This window comes from Macrosteles quadrilineatus, unplaced genomic scaffold, assembly GCF_028750875.1.
Source record: "Macrosteles quadrilineatus isolate MER2022 unplaced genomic scaffold, UCM_ALF_1.0 Scaffold_8__2_contigs__length_117827958, whole genome shotgun sequence".
Taxonomy (NCBI): Eukaryota; Metazoa; Arthropoda; class Insecta; order Hemiptera; family Cicadellidae; genus Macrosteles; species Macrosteles quadrilineatus.
This window is the reverse complement of record NW_026542601.1, coordinates 71,998,955-72,019,071: the sequence shown is the minus strand read 5'-3', so window position 1 is coordinate 72,019,071 and position 20,117 is coordinate 71,998,955. Positions and strand designations below refer to the sequence as shown.

General features: G+C 34.7%; 2 protein-coding genes across 2 annotated transcripts in view; both read right to left on the bottom strand.

Moving 5' to 3' along the window:
* LOC128999489 (spermatogenesis-associated protein 20-like) overlaps positions 1 to 2,302 on the bottom strand; it is a 28,671-nt gene extending 26,369 nt beyond the window's left edge. The window contains exon 1 of the mRNA XM_054426045.1: positions 1,981 to 2,302. Coding sequence (XP_054282020.1) covers positions 1,981 to 2,132 — 152 coding nt within the window. The 5' untranslated portion in view covers positions 2,133 to 2,302. The remainder of the gene's footprint in view (positions 1 to 1,980) is intronic.
* Positions 2,303 to 11,971: 9,669 nt separating this feature from the next.
* LOC129001492 (peptidoglycan recognition protein 1-like) lies at positions 11,972 to 19,557 on the bottom strand. The gene is made up of 4 exons (XM_054428803.1): positions 19,497 to 19,557; positions 17,980 to 18,227; positions 16,964 to 17,100; positions 11,972 to 12,275 (listed from the first exon to the last, which is right to left on the bottom strand). Exons 2-4 carry the CDS (start codon positions 18,219 to 18,221, stop codon positions 11,977 to 11,979), a joined length of 678 nt encoding a protein of 225 aa, XP_054284778.1. The 5' UTR covers positions 18,222 to 18,227; positions 19,497 to 19,557; the 3' UTR covers positions 11,972 to 11,976.
* Between the last annotated feature and the right edge of the window lie 560 nt (positions 19,558 to 20,117).

Below are 20,117 nucleotides of genomic sequence, written 5' to 3'. Positions count from 1 at the left end.
GCTTTTATCCTGAGTTTTATGAGATTCTAAGAGTATGATATCATAATTTCCTTACAGAGATGAGAAACATAGGGCACTTAAAAAATGTTACCCCGTTTTTGGAACAGTAGCAGCTGAAACCGTCATGCAATAAAAAACTTCAAATTACTTATCAGCAATTTCCCTTTAAAATATAGGAGAATTGACGGAAATAAAAAGTAATTTAAGTAATTTTGGAGGTAATGATTGTGTGAAGCCGAGGTGAATGTAAAATATATCTTTTAATAGGTACTTATAATTTGAAAGAAGCTTTTTTGTCAATTATTTACATTTTAAACCTGACACCCTTTTGATAAATACATTTATTTTCTTGTAGGTTTACTCCAAATAATCCTAGAGGTAGGCCTAGGTACTCCATGTTGATGTCACTATAGTGGAATAGGTTACAGAATAGGACCGGAACCAGTTTGAGTCGGGTGGGGTGAGGGTAAGCGGTATCCAATAAGCTTTCAGAAAACTGTCCACTGTTGCCAAGTTGTGCCACGCACCCAGTCTTTGCCCGACAGCCGACCTGTGCGTTTCGAGCATATCCTCTTGTTTGGTCAAGAAATTGCCTTAAAGTGTGTTAATAATTCGAAACAGGCCAGTAACAAAGCTACAAAAGGCATCTCACTCCATTCTCCATATTCATTAGCTAATTTTTTTCGTAGCTAAGTTAATAAAATATTTAGGTCTAACTTATAGGCTAATTAGGGTATGGCCGACGTTTATAACCAAACTCTCAGTTGAAAAAACTCCAGTTAAAGCCTATATTTGTAATATTGCAGCAAACAGTAAAAAAAATAATGTTTGGTTAAATTTAGCTTACTAGGCAATCTTTGTTTTATTTTGAACAAAGGAAACCTAAAAAAAAAACTTTTTCCAAATATACTTTCAGAGTACCGGTACCTAATGAAATTGTTCGGAATTTAACTTAATAACGAATTGCAATATAGGCTAGGCCTAACATTCTTTTAGTTGATATGTAAACAATAAACATAGTAACTTAGGCTACCGAGATGATGTCCACTTAAACCTGCCCCCTGGCAGGACTAAAGTTGCATCCTAAACTCACTAATTTGGATGAAGAAAATAACTTATCTTTCTTAGTCCCGAAAATGGTCTACTAAGTTAAACCCACCGAGATTATCTCTCAGGCTGGCGCCTAAGTCTACTAGACTCCTGAACCAACAATATGTAGTCGCGAGATTATGCCTGTCCAAATTAGGCGCGCACCTAACTGATTCGGAGCTCACAAACCCGTTTTCTAGGCGGCAGCTTAAATACCAGAAATATCTGGTTCATAGTCGCAGACTAGCGCTAATACCGAGCTCCTAAACCCCTCCTAAGTATCACAACTCATAGTGATAACTTACCCAGGCCAGGCCTAGCCACACGTCATTTTTTTTTTCTTGAGCTTAAATAGAGTAGGTAGGCCTAACTTACTATTAAGGCAAATAGTAAGTTAGATTAGCTAATTGTAAGCCTAGCTATGGGAACTTGTGTACAGTTTCTTAACTGGGCTACGCTAATATTGATTGAAACTATAGAATTGAAAATATTGATTAATGATTGATATTTTAAAATGTACCCTATCTAGGATAAAATTAAACTATCATAACCTAGCCTAACCAACCAAACTTGCTGATGGTGAAAAAATCGCATAAAGGTTTATTAATCGAATCGATAGTTTTAATGAATATTAGCGTAGCCCAGTTAAGAAACTGTACACACTTTTTTATTTATGTAATTAATTATCAAACAACTGACCTATTTTAATAGATTATGAACTTATTCAATGACTTAGGCCTATGCTATAGAATACTTTGCTTTGTTGAGTCAAACTTACAGGTTTATGAAAGATCTGGTCCGTGAGTAAACTCATTGAAACATTGAGGTAGTAAATATTTTAATACTGTATGTGAAAATAATTTGACACAAAATGACATTGGACAATCTTACCTTACATTACATAGCTGTTGAGAAGCTAGTAAACAGTCTGAAATTGACTGTTTTGGAAAAACAATACACCTAGAACATGTATGCTCACTTGATTTAGCTCGCCTGATAATACTAAGGATTATTGGGCTCTGAGTAAATCGTCCCGAAAACATAACATTAGTTGGCAAAACAAGTGTTTAAAAGTTAAAGGACAACATCACCGAAAATATAGGTTACACTTGTAGTTCAGGGTTAACTCTGATTTCCTTGAGGCATTTATTTGGACACACCACTACCAGTCAAAATTAAGTGACAGTTGAGTTAGTAAGCAGGGTTTCTAATCCACTTCAGTAATTTTCCCCACCACTTTACCTAAAAATACCCACTATTACCCACTCAGCTTGAATAAGAGTAATATGTGGTGTAATGACGTAAAATATATAATTGAAATATATATCAAACTATTTTACCCAAAATAAATGGACATGATGTATTTTTGTAAAAAAAAAACTTTAACCCAATTAAATATTTTTTTTATCTAGCTTGTCTGATATGTGGTTTGAGTGGCATAACTATAAGTAAAACCATTGACTATATATACCTACAGACGTATATTTAGTCAATGATACAACTTAAGGGTTTAGTTGCAGAGTTAATTTTGTTACAAGTCAATGTTAGCAACGTTGTGTTAGGCAAATAAAATGAAACCATGGACTATTTAACATCAAATAAACTAAAAAGATGGCACCGCACTTAAAGTTATTTAACTAAAAAATAAACTTTTTTTAGGCTGATGGTAAACACGAATGCGTTACGTTGGTAATTTAATAACATTGTCTATTGAAAATATAAATTATATAGGCCTAGAACTTATGGTAAGCTTAGGCCTACTTGAACTTATACTTGAAGGTAAAATTGAAAACAATGGTTGGCAATGTTTGGTTAATTTTATCAATGTTTTACATATTTAGGTAGTTTTTAGCAGCTTGAATTCGAATCCCATATTGGCTGCACTGTACTGGAACGAGTGAACTTTAATCGAAGATCATTGAATCAGAATATGACGTCACTGGTATCGAATGGATACGATACTAATGGTATCGATACTTTAGTTCCGATACTAATGGTATCGATACTTTAGTTCCGATACTGAGCCGGTATCGTTACTTTTTTGCGATACGGTATCGATACCAAATATCGGAAAGACAGTGGTATCGCAACAAGGAATTATCGAAGAAGTGGAAGAAGAAAAAAGGCTTTGCTGAAGGCAAAAAAAGTTGCCAATGTTTTTAAGGTTTGATTCTAAACATGAAGCCTGCTAAAGCAGAAACTTCCCAATGCACTAAAAACGAAAAATACCATGAAGCGAGCATGAAATACCCTATTTTACCCACTAAAATAGAATACCCGCAAAAATACCCACCATAGCTTAAAATACCCACAAAGTGGGTAATTACCCACCAATTCGAAACCCTGTTAGTAAGAGCAAGAGTGAGCAGTCAGCTGTTTCTGTTTATTTTCTGGATAATCAATGAGTACCACACTACTAACAACTTTAAACTCTATACTATGTTATAACCACTGAGCTAAAATTATAACAAAACTTAATCTATCTTGCTTATTGACCTTTTCTTAATCGGCTATTTTCCGAGGGAATGAAATAGTACTAACTAGGCAAACTAGGGGAAACCCGTTGAAATCGATGGTTAATTTAAAGCTTGCGCTAATACATTTAACTGCGATTAATAGAGTGAAATTTTACAAATTTTGAGCATTTAGCATTGTTTAATGAGTAATAAGTGTAAAAACAATAGTAAATACTATTGCGTTAGTTACAAAAATGGTTGATCAGAATCAGAATAATTTATTTGTTATGTTGTGTGATTGTTGTGTGTTTTCATTGGACATGCAAAATTGCAATAATTGTCATGTATTATGGTCATGTATGTGTGTCATGTATGTGGCATGGCTACCACCCCACGGCCACCGAAGACGGCCTTGATTCACGCGTGGGCGTGATGGCTACAGTCAGGCTAGACATTTACATATAACATGTCTGTGTTCATTTATGAGGTGTCAGCTCATATATCATTCAATCAATAACATATTTCCCATACCGTACGTCATCGGAGTTATTATTACAGTAGGATCTACTATGTTAACTATGCTATGGGTTCTCTTCTTTTGGAACAACCTTTCAATAATCTAGCCTATCTATACTTATTTAATACGCAAGCAGGTTTTTTGTGACAACTACCCCAAGTAGCAAAAATCGTTGGTAAATCGTTGGCCCAACGTTTCTGTCGATCGTTGGCCAACGGTATATTTTGTCACTCAGTGGTGGCGATAGCGGGCCCGCAGTGCCCGCGGTGCGGGGGGCCCGTGAGCTGGGGGGGCCCACGAGCCTTGATTGGGATTTTTGATTTTTCGGGAATATTACCGGGGCCCGGGAGTACGGACCCGCGATGGGCCCTGACCAGTATTGCCAAGAAATTACAAAAATGAGGTATGCCTAAAATCTAAATGTCTTCAGACAAGGTTGTGCATATAAAACGGCAATAACCATTATTTTTGTAGATAGCAGTATTTATTATTTAATGTCATGGTACGAAGTAGGTGTATTGTTGTTTCCCCCTGGCAATAAATGCAACTATCGCTCGCTACCTCGCTAGTCGAGAGTCGAGCACCGCGGTGACTCATCACTACTACAGATAAGAACTCCCGGCATACGGCCGGAAGAATAACAATAGCATTTTATGATCAAATATTTTTTTATATTTTTGTGAATCGTTTCGTCATTTGTATTCGTTAGGCCCCAGCCACACGAGGCAAATTTAAGCTGCGCGGCTTATCTTCGCGCGAAGTTAAGCCGCACGAAGTGCCTGGCCACACGGGGTGGATGAACCGCTTCCTGTTTTATTTTCTCAGTATCAGTACTTTATTAAAACATCGTTGAGTTTACTCTTTTTAGTCATGGACGAAACACTTATGTTAGTTTGTGCATTAGAAGCGTGGTGATCTGGAACCAAATGTTAACATAAATCATTGGGTCCATCCCTTCATAACGGAAAAACCATTTTTTGTCTTCCAAACCTTTTACGAGCACATGCGAAACCATAGTTCGGAGTTTGTACGGATCAAACATTGTTTGAACACCACACAAACCGGTAAAAAAACACACAAAACAAACTCAAAAACCACTAGAAATGTCCGAAGAATATCTCCAATAAGCGCGGCTGCCGCGCGGTCGAACCGTATCGTGTGGCCACTCTCATAAGACTGCATGTGTCATCCCCTCCCAACACGGCTTAACTTCGCGCGGTCGGGGGACGACATGGCGCGGCTCAACCGCACATGCGGCTAAACTTCGCCTCGTGTATGGCCACTCTCATTTGATTCAATGTGTTGTCGGACCCCTTAACTTCGCGCGGTCAAACCGCCTCGTGTGGCCGCGGGGCCTTAGTTGAAGTTGAATTTCGGATCGGTACAGTCAATTTATTGCGTGCGGTCTGGCAAATGTTACAAAGTGTGTGATCACTGATCAGTGTCAAGTGCGTGTGTTTTATATTTGCATTTTTTATCTATGTCACAGCAATCATCTAAACATTTGAGTGGTGCTCAAAAAAGAAAACTTCAGAAGGAAAGTATAGAAAAGACAGGTAAACTACAAAAAATTGAAGTTTTTTTTAAAAACCAATTGATACAAATAATTCAAATAGTACTTCTAACGTTGAAAACACAGTAGTTTTCAGTGATGAGGAAATTGAACAAAGAGGTATTGGGGAACCAGAAAAATATATAGATGATAACATCGAAACTAATGATGATTCCAACATTAACGAACAATGCGATGAGGTTAAAATTGACATAACGCTCCAAAGTGACATTGCTTGTTTTCCGAGGCCGGCTTCTGTGGAAACTAAAGAAAAGGTGTTATCCATGGAACCTTGCCGTCCACTTGGCCCCTTCCCAAAGGATGCTGTATCCAAGCAATCATTTAGCGCGGAATACTATGGTTACACAACTTTAACTGGGCAGAGGGTGGACAGATACTGGTTTTGTGCTACTCTCCAAAAATTAGATGCTGCTTATTGTGAGCCATGTTGGTTATTTAGTAACTGTCCAGAATCAACTGCTTGGGCTACTGGGGTTCGGGATTGGCAAGGTCTTAGTAAAAAAATTAAAAAACATGAATGTAGCAAATCACATTTAAATGCGTGCAAGGTTTACTTTGTGGAAGAAAAATAGAACCTAGTCCTTCCATAATTTTAGCGAATTTCCCATATATAAGCTATTACCGTAGTACTCGTGGTAAGACCTGGACCCAGGACCAATTTACCTTTTCGTTTTGAGGTCCCTAGAGACCAAAAACACCATCCGTTCAAATTCATATATATATATTTATATATTTAATATATATTTGTCCGTTAACTCGAGCAAAAATCATCTAATTTTGATGAAATTTGGTACAAACGTGTAAACCTACGTTTATTCAAATGAGTTCACGAACCAGCATAATCGGACTATGGGAACAGGGGTCTATGGGGGGTTTTATGGGGTAAAAATTAGTTTTTCCCATTTTTGACCCTAAAAACTTAAAATTTAGCAATTTTCCCCAAACCATTTTGTAGAGCTTAAAAAAACAAACAATTTAGTATATTGAAGCGTTATTATGCGCCTAATGGCTACGGAGAAAATTCAAAAAAACTGTAAATTTAAAATTCCCATGTTATTCTTATGGAGAATAAATAAACTGATGTAGTTTGCTTGTTTATGAACATATTTTGATCAAATTTGGAAAATGCATTCATTTCATACTAAACTATTAACATTTAAAAAAAAAACTGCCCCACTACAACTCCGGCTCTGCTTTGGATTTTTTAAATCGTCTAAGTTATGAAAATAATGTTATTGATATGTTTTCATGGAAACAGTATGAAAATTACAATGTATAGATTGTTTTGTATGCATTTGGAGGCTACTTTAAATAAATCCTAACTACTTAACATGTGTTAGATTAACTTAACATAACTTGCACATCACATTGTTTTTTATATGTATATATTTAGGTAAATTAAGTTATTGTGTTTTGCTAAACCTATGCTTTAATTTAACTAAAGAATATCATCAATAACTAAATAGTACGTTGTTGATTTTTGTTTTTTTTTTTAAATCTGTTGTATATGTGTAACTATATTTAATTATCAAATGGTAATACAAAATACTCTTATTTTATCTTAACATAGCTTTCAGTTCACATTTACTTTATTTGATATTTTTGTTATTTGTGTTTTGCCACACCACTGATTAAATTAAACCAAGGAAAATATCATAAAACTAAGCAGTACACAGTGTTCTTTTGTTTCTAAAATTAATGAAATATCTGTTACTATGTTTACTTAATGGTAAGTGTGAAAATGTAAAGGAAATGTACGATGGAACTGATTAAAAGAACTGGTTTAAGATGTTTATAATATTTTTGTAGAGTAGAATCAGAGATGCAATGAAACATACTGTATTTGCTATTACATTTTTTAGTCCTTGATGCTTTGATAATCATATTAGTTTTGTCTGCTGTCTTTAATGCAAAATTATTTGTTTAACATTTTTTTATAGTACCTCTAGATATAGTTCCTTTTTATATTTCAAAAGACTGTATTGATAAGGCACAGCAATATTTCTAAAGCTTACAACAGCTGACTTAGTTTTGCTAATAATGATTTATTGTGAGTGAAGAAACTGAAGACGGAAGAATTTGTTATTTAATATAAAGAAGAGTGAAATTTAAAAAAGAATATTCATTTAAATTTAATAATTAGTATTTTTGCAACTTCCAAATTGAAATTTAAAATGTCAATAATAAATTAAAAGATATGTTACTAAGGGAGATGAAGGTAAATCATGTATGTCAAAGTTTTATTCAAAGATTTGGTCAGTTTTTCTCATATCAGCCTACACAAGATTTAAAATTAATCAAAACCAAAATGGTGGTATCCACTACTTACCAGATTTAAAAGTCGTAACTTAAACGTTTCTATTAAGGCTATAAAAGTTGAATTTTGTTTCTAAAAGCGTTGGCGGATGTGTAACTATTATATGCAACAGATGTAAAGATTAAAATGTTTCTATTTTGTGTCCTCTTCCCGTTGCAAAGCACGGGTAGAACAGCTAGTAGGGAATAAATCTAGTCTCATAGATCACGTTTTTACAAACATAAGCAACGTCAAGGGGTCTGTAATATCCGCAGGCTTATCAGATCACAGCGCTCAAACAGCGACTCTACATATCAATACTCCCTTAGCTCCGAAAGCCTGTTTTAAGTATGAAAGATTGTTTTCCAGCTCTAATATTGACTTGTTTACATACCTAATTTCTAAAGAAAATTGGGATGAAGTTTTTAATGCAGCAGACTTGCAAACTAAGTTTGACGAATTTCTGTCCAAGGTTAAACATTCATTTGAAATTTCCTTCCCAAAAAAGCACAATAAAATCAATAAAAATACGTATAGTAAAAAGATTCAGTCGCCTGAGATAATAAAATTGAAGGAGCAGCTGTTTGCCCTATACAATAAAACAAAAAATCTTGAATCTTCTCACTACCTGGTTCACTATTACAAAAATTTAAAAAATCAGTATAGACGCCTAATAAGAAAAACTAAGTCAGAAGACACTCTACGCAGAATAAACAAATCAGACAATAAAGCTAAGATTCTATGGAATATAATAAACAATAAACGACCATCAGCCAAAAAAAGTTACACCGAAATATCCCTTAAAACTGATAATGGTGAAGACATCACAGACCCTAAAGACATTTCCAATGAGTTTAACCATTTCTTTTCAGACACAGGCAAAGACTCAAAGGCAGCTTCATCCAAAAATACAGATATAAATAAGAAATATTTTAATTCAATCTTTCTACATCCAACTACCGAAAAAGAAATTTTAGATGTTATCAAAGGCTTAAAAAACAAAAAGTCTTCAGGGGCTGATGAAATATCTCCATTTTTACTAAAAAAGGTTGCATCGTATTTGGTAAAACCTCTATGCCATTTAATTAATATGTCATTCACCAGTGGATCATTTCCTAATGCGCTGAAGGTGTCAGTGGTCAGGCCTATATATAAAAAGGGAGATCCGAAGCTCTGCAACAGTTATAGGCCCATATCAGTTGTGTCTGTATTTTCAAAGATATTTGAAAAAATCATGGTGATTAGGCTATGGGACTTTTTGACAATAAATAAGATTATATCCGAAAACCAGCATGGATTTACTAAGGGTAAATCTACTACATCAGCGATGTTTCAACTGATAAATGAGGTGGTTTGTGAATTAGATGCTGCAAACTACTCGGCTGGTTTGTTTTTTGACTTGAGCAAGGCGTTCGACACAGTGGACCATAACTTATTGCTCGATAGGATGAGTAATGTGGGCGTAAGAGGATCGGCCTTAGATTGGGTCAGGTCATTCATTTGTGGCAGAAGGCAATACGTAGAAATAAGAGCAGTTGATGAGGCTGGGTGCGTTAGAGCCTACCCTTCTGCTGAGAATTCTGTTGCTAGGGGGGTACCTCAGGGCTCCGTCCTGGGACCAGTCCTTTTCCTTCTTTTTATTAACAACCTCTCTTCCTGCATAACCTCCTCAAAGTTATCCCTGTTCGCCGACGACACCTCTCTCTCAGTTTCTAGCTCCAATTTTCTAAATCTGGAACAAATTAGTTTTTTGGATGCAAACGCTATAATTCAATGGTTTGGCGACAGTTTATTGAAAATCAACACAGACAAAACACAGCTCATTAACTTCCGTTTATCAAATCATTCAAACCGATCAAACAGTGGGTTTAGTCTCCTTCTGGATGAAACTGAGGTCCACCCTACACCAAATGTCAAGTTCCTTGGGTTGATCTTAGACGAGAATCTTAGATTTCATGACCATATCAATTACATTTCAAAAAAACTCAGTTCTGGTATTTTCGTTCTGCGTAACCTCAGGAACAATGAGAATCTGGAGATATTGTTGACGGCATACTATGGGCTAATTTATCCTCACTTAGCATACGCCGTTCCTATTTGGGGTTGCGAGTGCCAGCAGACTAAAATGTTGTTTAAACTCCAAAAAATGGCTGTGAGAACTGTTTTCTCTCTAAAAAGGCGTAAATCATGCCGTAAATATTTTTTTAATTCAAAAATTTTGACATTCCCATCTATTTACATTCTTGAATCTTTAACATTTGTGAAACAAGAATTTTCTAAATTTGACTTTTCTGTAAAACACCAATACACATTGCGCAATTCACACACATTACCAATTCCTAAACATTCAACAACATTTTTCAAGAAGCACTTACTGTACAATGGCATAACACTTTTTAACTCACTTCCACTTCCTCTTAAACTTGAACCAAACCTGCTAAAATTTAAAAAGCAATTAAAATCTTTGTTGATAAAGTTTACCTGTTACAGCGTCCAAGAATTTGTAAATAAAATCAGCTCGATGAATAGTGATGTAGCTTAAATATGTATATAGAACTGTATAGCTTTTAGTACTGCATAAGACCTCTGTAAATAGTTGTAATGATGACTTAGCCAATACAAATTGTACAATATTTTGTTAATTCTGGCTTAATAAATGATTTGATTTGATTTGATTTGAAATGTGATATTTTTAAGGAGACATTTTAGTGTAAATCCAATCACGCAAATGGAAATTCGCTTAGTCTGCAGGTTTGCTGCGTATTTTTTATTAGTTTTAGAAAATACTTAGTCAAGTAGATACACTATGAAAAAATGTAAATAGAAGGAAAAAAGTAAAATAAAGAATGTATGTAAGTAAAAAAACATTTATTTTTTATTTAATTATTTTTAGTAATAAAAACAACACAAATTAGACTAACAATCAGGATATAGTATATTTCATAACTTAAAAACAAGAGTAGAAAGTGAGTCATTACCTATGTGAGACCATGTTCATGTTGGAAAGTGCAAGATTTATCGAACACTTTATGGTCGAGAATATGTATAGACCCACTTTCACTCCTGTTTTGAACGTTACTTTTCGCTACAGTACATAAATAGGTACTTATCATTTTCTTAATTAAAACAGACATTAGATATTTCTTAATTACAGTTATATTACATTCTTTATTACAGGAGCATTACAAAACTCATAGCACTTTTTTGTCATGCCTTCAATTTAAAGTCAATATTTACTTCGGTTGTACAGTTTTTGGGTTGTTAAAAATTGAAACAGTTGAAAAAACAATAACAAATCTTTGTTTGTTTACATCAGCAAAATAAAAAAATATAGTTGCACTAGAGCTGGCCCGTGGTCGAAAACTCAACCAAAAGTATATATTTTGCAAACTTCTCTATTTTCACCCCATGCTGTACATAAAACATGTGATTGGAATTACTTCAATTTGTTTTAATTTTCTGTTTATATTTTGTTGTTCTTTTGACACCAGCATGGCAACCCATAAGACCCATGTTAGTTTTTGTAAATTTCAAATTCATTTTTTGTGCTTTTTTTTTAGCCTATTTTAATTTATATAGGGATTCTGCACATCTACAGGAAAATATCTTTCATTTGGTACCAACCGCGTGTAATTCGGTCCAGTAGTATCGTCAGGCTAGCTGTCATATATTTGTCATAAGTTTTGCAAAAGTCTTTTTAGTATATAATACAAGAGCTCGCCCCGTGGTTAAAAACTCGACCAAAAGTATGTATTGTGCAAACTTCTATATTTTCACCCCATGCTGTAAATAAAACATATGATTGGAATTTCTTCCATTTTCTTATACTAATATTAGACATGTTAAAAAAATAATTTATCTTTTTTTTTAGTATATGTTAGAGCTTTTTAACATCTCACATCAACAATGATGCCATAAAAGACTTTACTGTACTCAATTTGTCAAATACATAAATCTCTTATATTCCATAGAATTACAATGTAAACTCATAACGGTTTCCTAAATAAATAGAATGAGAAACATAAAGGGGACACAAAGCAAAACTTTACCAAAATACTTTATCAGGAACTTTCACACCCTGTTTTCTTAAATCCTCTTTTATTTGATCCATATCAATTTTCATTCTCTCTGGTTTTTCCTGTTTGTAATTAGGATCTCTTCGTTGCCTCCTCTTTTCCTGCATGACTCTCCTTTTTTCCTTTGCTTCATCTCTGCCATACAAAAACTGGACATCGCTGTTGTTTCGGCAGTGAAACGTAAAATTTTCTACGAGAAATTTTTCTGTCAGTCCCATAGTAACAACACGGGATAGACCCCTTTGCATCCCATCGGTAGGCGCGTTCGCTGAAAAAAGTTTGTTTTTAGCAAATTTCCCATATGGGTAATAAGCTATTACCATAGTACTCATGGTAAGACCTTGGGCCCGGGACCGATTTACTTTTTTCGTGTTGAGGTCCTTAGAGGCCAAAAACACCATCCGTTCATATGCAAACTAGCAAACTAAGCTACAAAACAATAGTTACTTGAGTAACTAGTGTGCAAAGTAGCCCTTTGCACTTGTGTTACACATTACCTATATTTTTCCTACAGTTACTATATATATATACATATATGTGTGTGTGTGTGTGTGTGTCCGTTAGCACGATAAACTCAAGCAAAAATGATCCGATTTTGATGAAATTTTGTATAAACGTGTAAACCTACATTTATTCAAAAGAGTTCTCAAACCAGCATGATCACCAGGACGGACTATGGGAACGGGGGTTTATGGGGGGTTTTATGGGGTTAACATGGATTTTTCCCAATTCGACCCAAAAAACATAAAATTTAACAATTTTTTCCAAACCATTTTGTAGGGCAAAAAAAAAAAATTATATTGAAGCGTTATTATGTGCATAATGGTTAAGAGAAAATTCCAAAAAAGTGTTTAATTTAAAATTCTCATGTTATTCTTATGGAGAATAAGTAAACTGTTGTAGTTTGGTTGTTTATGAACATATTTTGATCAAATTTGGAAAATGCATTTATTTCTTACTAAACTAATAATATTAATTATTATGATTATTAATTATTATTATTAATTATTATTATTAATTATTATTATTTATTATTATTATTAATTATTATTATTAATTATTATTATTAATTAATTATTATTATTAATTATAGATTATTATTATTATTAATTAAAAAAAAAATTAATTAAAACTATTATTAATTATCATTATTAATTATTATTATACTGGACATTAACTAAAAATCATGAAAACAAACTTATCATTTTTTGAGAACAAAATTTTGAGGAAGATTTTCGGACCTATAAATGAAGAAGGTATGTGGCGAATAAGAAAAAACCGAGAGCTCCAAGAACTGTACAAAGAACCGGACATTGTAGCTTGTAGCCATAGTGAAGAGAAGACGACTGAGATGGGCAGGCCATGTAGAAAGAAGGGAAGAAGAAAGAATGCTTAAGAAGATCGCCAATGGACAACCACGAGCCACTCGCCCGCTAGGAAGACCGAAGTTGAGATGGAGAGACCAAGTCCAGAAAGACCTACACAGAGTGGGGGCATCTCTTGACATGGCGGCAGACCGGGAGCAGTGGAGGCAACTTGTTGGCGAGGCCAAAAACCTTCTTAGGTTTGAGTGGCCAAGGAGGTAAGGTAAGGTAAACTAATAATATTTTACAAACAACTTTTTTATCCTCCCTGTTGCAGCAAACCTAAGTACTTGTTAAGCTAATTCTATTTAAATAGGTAATAAAATGTCATATTTTTAAAGAGACATTTTAGTGTAAACCCAATCAGGCAAATATAAATTCGCTTAGTCTGCAGGTTTGCTGCGGGGGGGGGGGGTTGATAAAAGATCTAACAAATTGTATATTTCATCACTAAGGGCGTAAAGTGACTTTTCTAGCAGAGCTCAATTGCACCATTATTTAAGCAAACTAAGCTACAAAACAATAGTTACTTGTGTAACTAGTGTGCAAAGTAGCCCTTTGCACTTGTGTTACACATTACCTATATTTTTCCTACAGTTACTATAAATCACATAAATATTAGGGTAGAAACAGACAGACAGCGAAACGAAGCAAGGGGAAGCGAAGCGACATGATCAATCACGTTATCAGGTTAGCGTGAACAGACAAAGTGCGACTGAGAGCGAAGCGAAGCAAACATCAGTGGATTTGGAGCGAAAACAGGTGGTGGTGACCAGTACAGCGCAATGGACATTGAACTAATTATCGTGTGTGTTTATGAAAAACCCGCTATATGGCAGAATAAACACAACACTTTTCTTATAACTATGTGTAGTGGAACAGACCAAATTCATAAATTATATTCTCCTTTGTGGCTGAATATTGATGTTTGCACGATGTTTGTCGCGACAAAAGATATGCAATTAAGATAAGGAGTTAACTGGCATTACCTGGTACAAAAAGGTCTATAGCGTGTTTGCAAGTTATTTATACTAGCTGATCATGTGGAGTGCATTTTTGTGTTAAGTATTGGTACTGAATTCGCTCCTACCTCGTCGCTTGTAATGTGTGTGATGTTATCGCTTTGCTCTCAAACGATTCGCTTCCCTTCTCTTCGCGTCGCGTCACCTCACTTCGCATCGCCGTCTGTCTGTTTCTATCCTTAGTCTTTCAAACACTGTACAACATGTTTTTAAGTTAGGTTAAATCCAAACATTGAACGAAATGCACTGAGGGGTGCTGCACCAGCTGATCATTGTGGTAAATATCTTTAAGTGTTGCCAACTTATTTTCAAGCGTAAACGGATTACGTGCATAATAAAACACGATGTTTTGTGTTGTTTGGTTGGAATACTGGTGTTCGCCAAAGTAAAAACTTTGCGTCAAAGTAAGGCTTTCTGTACAATAATCTGTGCAAGGAAGCCCACTTTGTCGGGTGACTGTAGGAAAAAATACTTTTCATCACTCCGTAACGAAAGTAACTATTTTCGATAACAGCTGACATCAATGAAAGTAGTCGTTTCCCAAGCTAAGCTGATATTCCTTCGCTATAAATTTACTTGCCCTCGCTCTCGATGAGTTCCCTATTTCCTCACTACACACGCTATTGTTTTGTTACGGTTTAATTTAATGATTTAAATCAGCTGTATGTATTATTAAAAGTTGTTTTATTCTTTTTTTTTTATGTTTAAAAAAAGTGTATTGATAAATATACATAGGTTTCCTTTAAGAAGATTTTATTTTATTTTAGGTAATGTTTGAACAAATTAATTGAAAAATAAAATAGTTGTAATTACTGAGGTCTGTTATTCTGTGTTTGTGTATTTTTGCGGCTTGATAAAAAGTATTGTTCATAACTCGTACCGAAAGTTATTTTCCGGCACTTGCTCCATTATTACCGTCATCGGCTTCACCTTGTACGAGAAAATAGCTCTCACATACTCGGCTTCGCCTCGCACGTGAAATTGGAGTTTTTATGTGTGAGGCTCCACACAAAAACTTGAGCATGCGCCGGGAAATGTCACTTTCGGTCCTATGCAATGAAATTGAAATATACTAATTCATGTTAAAAAACCTTTAAAAACAATTTCCAAATTGTTTTCAATTGTGCCAAAGCAAACAAAGCAGCTGTTTTAGTTAGTGATTCAATAATTTTAGTCTATTGAGTTAGTGTACATTATACTGTTGATATATCAAACTATCGACAAGAGTGCAACAAAGTCACAATTGATGAAATCAATCATCATTTTGATATATGTGAACAATAGAAGTTTACAACAGCTGACGACTTTTACTCCGTAGGAACTAAAAAGGCTTTTTCCTACAGTCACCCGACAAAGTTGGCTTCCTTGTACTGTTTATAGTACAGAAAGCTGCTAATTGCTGCATATTTATACTTTGCCGTACGGTTTATACTTTGTCGTACGGTTTATACTTTGCCGCACATCAGGATTCCAACGAAACAACACAAAACAGCGTGGTTCTATTATGCAAGTAATCCGTGTACGCTCGGAAATAGGTTGGCAACACTTAAAGATAATAATACTATGAGCAGCTGATTGACTATTGTAACTACGACTTAACCTGTCATTTCGTGTTTATAGTTTTGGTATTTCTGAACTTTCTGGACTTTTCTTTTAAATGTTTTTAAAACATTCCTACGATCTTAATAAACAAGAAAATACCTTTAAAGCATTTTTTTAGGCGCGGAAACCACTTCAAATTACAAAAACATACGGAACTATATTCTCAAAACGCTGAGCACATTTCTTGCCGAGGAAAAATAGCGGAGTGATACGGACCGCGGGTACTACTTTCTCTAGGGTACCATTTGTGTTGCCAGCTGAACCTAAAAACGTGTTGTATAGTGTTTGAAAGACTAATTATTTATATGCTTATATACTGTAGGAAAAATATAATGTGTAACACGAGTGAAAAAGGCCTTTGCTGCACTCGAGATCATTCCGCACTCGCCTGCGGCTCATGCGTAAACATTGCTCTTGTGTGCAGCAAAGTGCAACTTTCACCACTAGTTACACAAATAACTATTTCCTCCCTGTGGATCAGAAAAAGAGCTACGGTACTTTAGACCTGCAACCCATCAAAAATGGTCATTGGTAATTGGTCATTGATTGAGTCAATTAGTTCCACATATACATAGGTATTTTTCAAATCAGAATCAAGAAAATAGTTGCCTGAATTAGCACTGTTGAGAGTCTTTGAAAATTGAATCTATTCAGTATACTGAGTTTATTAATTCCTACTGTGCTTCAACAATATTGTGTCACATGAACAAGTCTTTTTAGTTTCCTCGGGTTCTACCCACCCAAGGAAATGCTAACACAATGCTGTAATTATTTAGTTTTGGTTATCATACTCTGACAAGGTTTTTAATATTTTTTGTGCACATCAACACACTTTCCAGTTCCAGGGCATTTACCATGCTTAAAATACCCTTCTTTAGATAATCTGGAAGGCCAAGAAGTATGCTTTCAAACAATGATGGTATTGAATGTTTTTTGTCCTTATATGTTTATAAATTACTACTACTTACAGTTCTTATCAATGAAAGCAACCTCAATGCTCCGTCCATAAAGTCTCTCACCACCTTTGATCATCTTTACATGTTCAGGAAGATAATGATGCCAACCCATGCATTCATAGACATAACCGTCCCCTCCAACTAGAAAACTGAATATTTAACATTTGATTATGAGTCGGTACAAGATGGAAATTATCAATTAATTCTATGTCCAACATTTTGGTGAAATAGTGAGTTATTAATTTTAGGAAATAATAAAAAAAAACTAAAAAAACGATTTTATTTGGTTATACTCTATAGATTCTGATCCTGCCTATGTGTTTCAATAAACAAAATATATATATACAGGTTTTTATGATTTCCTTAACACGGATAGCCTTTTACCGCTTTACTCCTACACATTGTCGCATCTAGGGTACTTTGCGGACCTAGGACAAATCAACTTGAGTGCGGCTACTCTCTCCCCATAGGGGTGATCGCCTCAGAACCAAGAACATCTCCTACAATCACATGGACCCCATCATTTTCACCCAGGAGTGCATCAAAATCATGAACATCTCGCGTGATCACAAGAAAACCATCATCGTCACCTGTAATCGCGCCAAATTATTAGTAAAAAAAAATAAAAAATTAAATTTTTGTTCTGAAAATTGTTTTTGTTTAATATGCTGTGGCACTATTACACACCTACACCACATAATTAAAATAATCAAATACAGATTTGACGGTTTATTAAAAGCTCAATACATTGACTGAACCAAATAGTCAGAGCTTGAGCTTGAATAGCTGAGCCAAAGTTGTAGCCATAATAAAACTGCTACCGGTACTGGATTTTTCTTAGGATCAAACTGGCTACCTTTTGATTGTCATGTGAGCACAATAACCACTAATCTATACCCAGCTACTTTACAACAATCCAACAAGTTTTTCCAACAATAAGTTTAATCAAGCTACAACACGAGTCAAGCTTTACTAACAGCACAGAATAATAGAGTGGCTATAGTTACCAAGTAATCTCACAAACTTACTTTAACTGTGTGTCAGGCTTTCCCTCCTTCCTAGCCAGTTGTTGCACCTCTCTAACACGTTCAATACATTCATCCTTTGTCTTACACCGTTTCTGTTCTGTGTATGAAAGAATTAACCCTCTCAGTGGAGTTTTCAGGGGTCGAGATTCAACTGGAAGATTCCCACCTTCCCAAACATCTCTGCAGACTAACTTGTAGAACTGACGTTCAAATGCTCCTTTGTACCTTCTTAATTCCTCCATTAACAACTGTAGATAAAAATTTTTTTTCAATTATAAAGATTAGTTCATATTTACCGTACTACAACTATTCAATGGTAATACTAAGTTTTATTATTTCAAATGACAAAAAGTAGGGTGAATCATCATTGATTACGTTGTTGAACCACCTGGCTGATGGACAGAATGAAATTGTGATCTTTCTTCAAGGTTGTCATGCAAAGTACCAAAAGGCACTCTGATAACATCAATTATAAAATAAGAAATTCGTTAGCCTATACCTAAATAAGGAAAGTGCAAATATACTGATAAAACTGTGTGCAAAGAAGAGACATAATTGCATCAATAGATTGCATGAAATTTAAAGGAGTTGACCTAAAGCATCAACCAAAAGGATGAGCAACCCTAACCCAACAGAACCTGATAAAGGGACTCATTCACCTATTTATATTCCACAGTTTACTCTAACATGGTCTGCATTTTATTTAAGCCTGAAAACTGCTCACCTGATTATAATGCCAACTAAACAGCACAGTTGGCTATCACGCCATAAATAACACAGCTGACTATTATGTCGGAATAAACAGCCTCAGCTCAAGGCCCCACTAGGAAAACAGGCCATGCTGCAGGATCCATGACGTCACACACACTAGTGGATAGATTTCATTGATAAATTCATTGCCATCACCATTCCCATATGTTTTAGGTAAATAAACATAAGCTGGTTGTTTGTCAGATTTTAATGGTAAGAGTTTAGTACAACTATCCACCACTGTGCTGACGTAGTGTTACGCTGCCCGTGCTGCAGCATGGCCTGTTTTTTCTAGTGGGGCCTTGCTCAGCTGTCATCTTAAACAGCCACAACACTATATATATCATGACTATATATCATGTCATAAACAGCACATTTGGCTATCGTGTCATAAACAGCCCCAGGGGACTATCGTGACAAAAAGCCACAGCCCCACAGCTACTATCATATATGCCATAAACAGACACAGCTTTATGCAAACAGCATAGCTGAATAAGAGCCTTGCTAAATGTAAATGTAAGCAGTAGCCTTCAGTAGATTATCGCAGACTGTCCTTCAGCTATTATAGCTAGTATTCGATATTTTCTCCTTATGGTACAAAAGTGAAATAACAAACTTTCCTTATGTCTCGCTAAAATAATATTTAGGTCCATTAAGCTTGATACCCAAAATCCAAATTACATTTTGTTTGCTGTGTTGTAAAATATATGCTGTAGTAAGAGTAGTAAGCTACAGTAGTTACTTATTGACATGAAGTGTGTACTCACATTCAATTAATTCCTTGAAGAAAACTATGGGTTGTTGTACATTTACTAAATAAAAGGGGAGAGCACATCTTAAATGTGTCATTTGGTTCAACAACACATGACAATGTAGGTAAAAGTAAAGAAAGAAAACAATTTAAACTAAAACACAATGTGATAGTTAATTTATTCTTAAATATATATAAAAACAAATTTACAGTTTACATATTCATGAATAGTATGTGACTGTGAAATGTTATTGCTACTTTATCATTTAAATTCTGTTTACTGATGAATGTGCCTCTTATCTACTATTATGATATTATGAAACTGAAACTAGATAATCTTTATCACACACTGATTTTTATTTTACAAAATGTGTTTATTTGGAAAATAGTTTTAAAACTGTTATCTAAAACTTAAAAGAAGTTGTTATAAAAATTATTAAGACTTAACTGCCATTTAAGGAAGCTTAACGCTTCCTGGATGGGCGATATCGTGACATAGAACGGGAAAAAATTATAGGAAAAAATAAAAATTAATTTTCCTTATTTGTGTTTTGTTATACAAGTTGACATAACATAAAACACAATGGAACACTTCATACTAAAAAATAATTTTTTACTCGTTTTTAACTATGCGGAT

Bases quoted from the DNA above. Each gene is read 5' to 3' on its own strand.
- LOC129001492 (XM_054428803.1), bottom strand. From the start codon at position 18,221: ATGGAGGAATTAAGAAGGTACAAAGGAGCATTTGAACGTCAGTTCTAC. The intron at 17,101-17,979 runs GTAAGTTTGTGA...TTAAATATTCAG, and splicing joins AAGCCTGACACACAGTTAAA to TTTTCTAGTTGGAGGGGACG. The intron at 12,276-16,963 runs GTAAGTAGTAGT...AACTTTTTTCAG, and splicing joins TGCTTTCATTGATAAGAACT to CGAACGCGCCTACCGATGGG.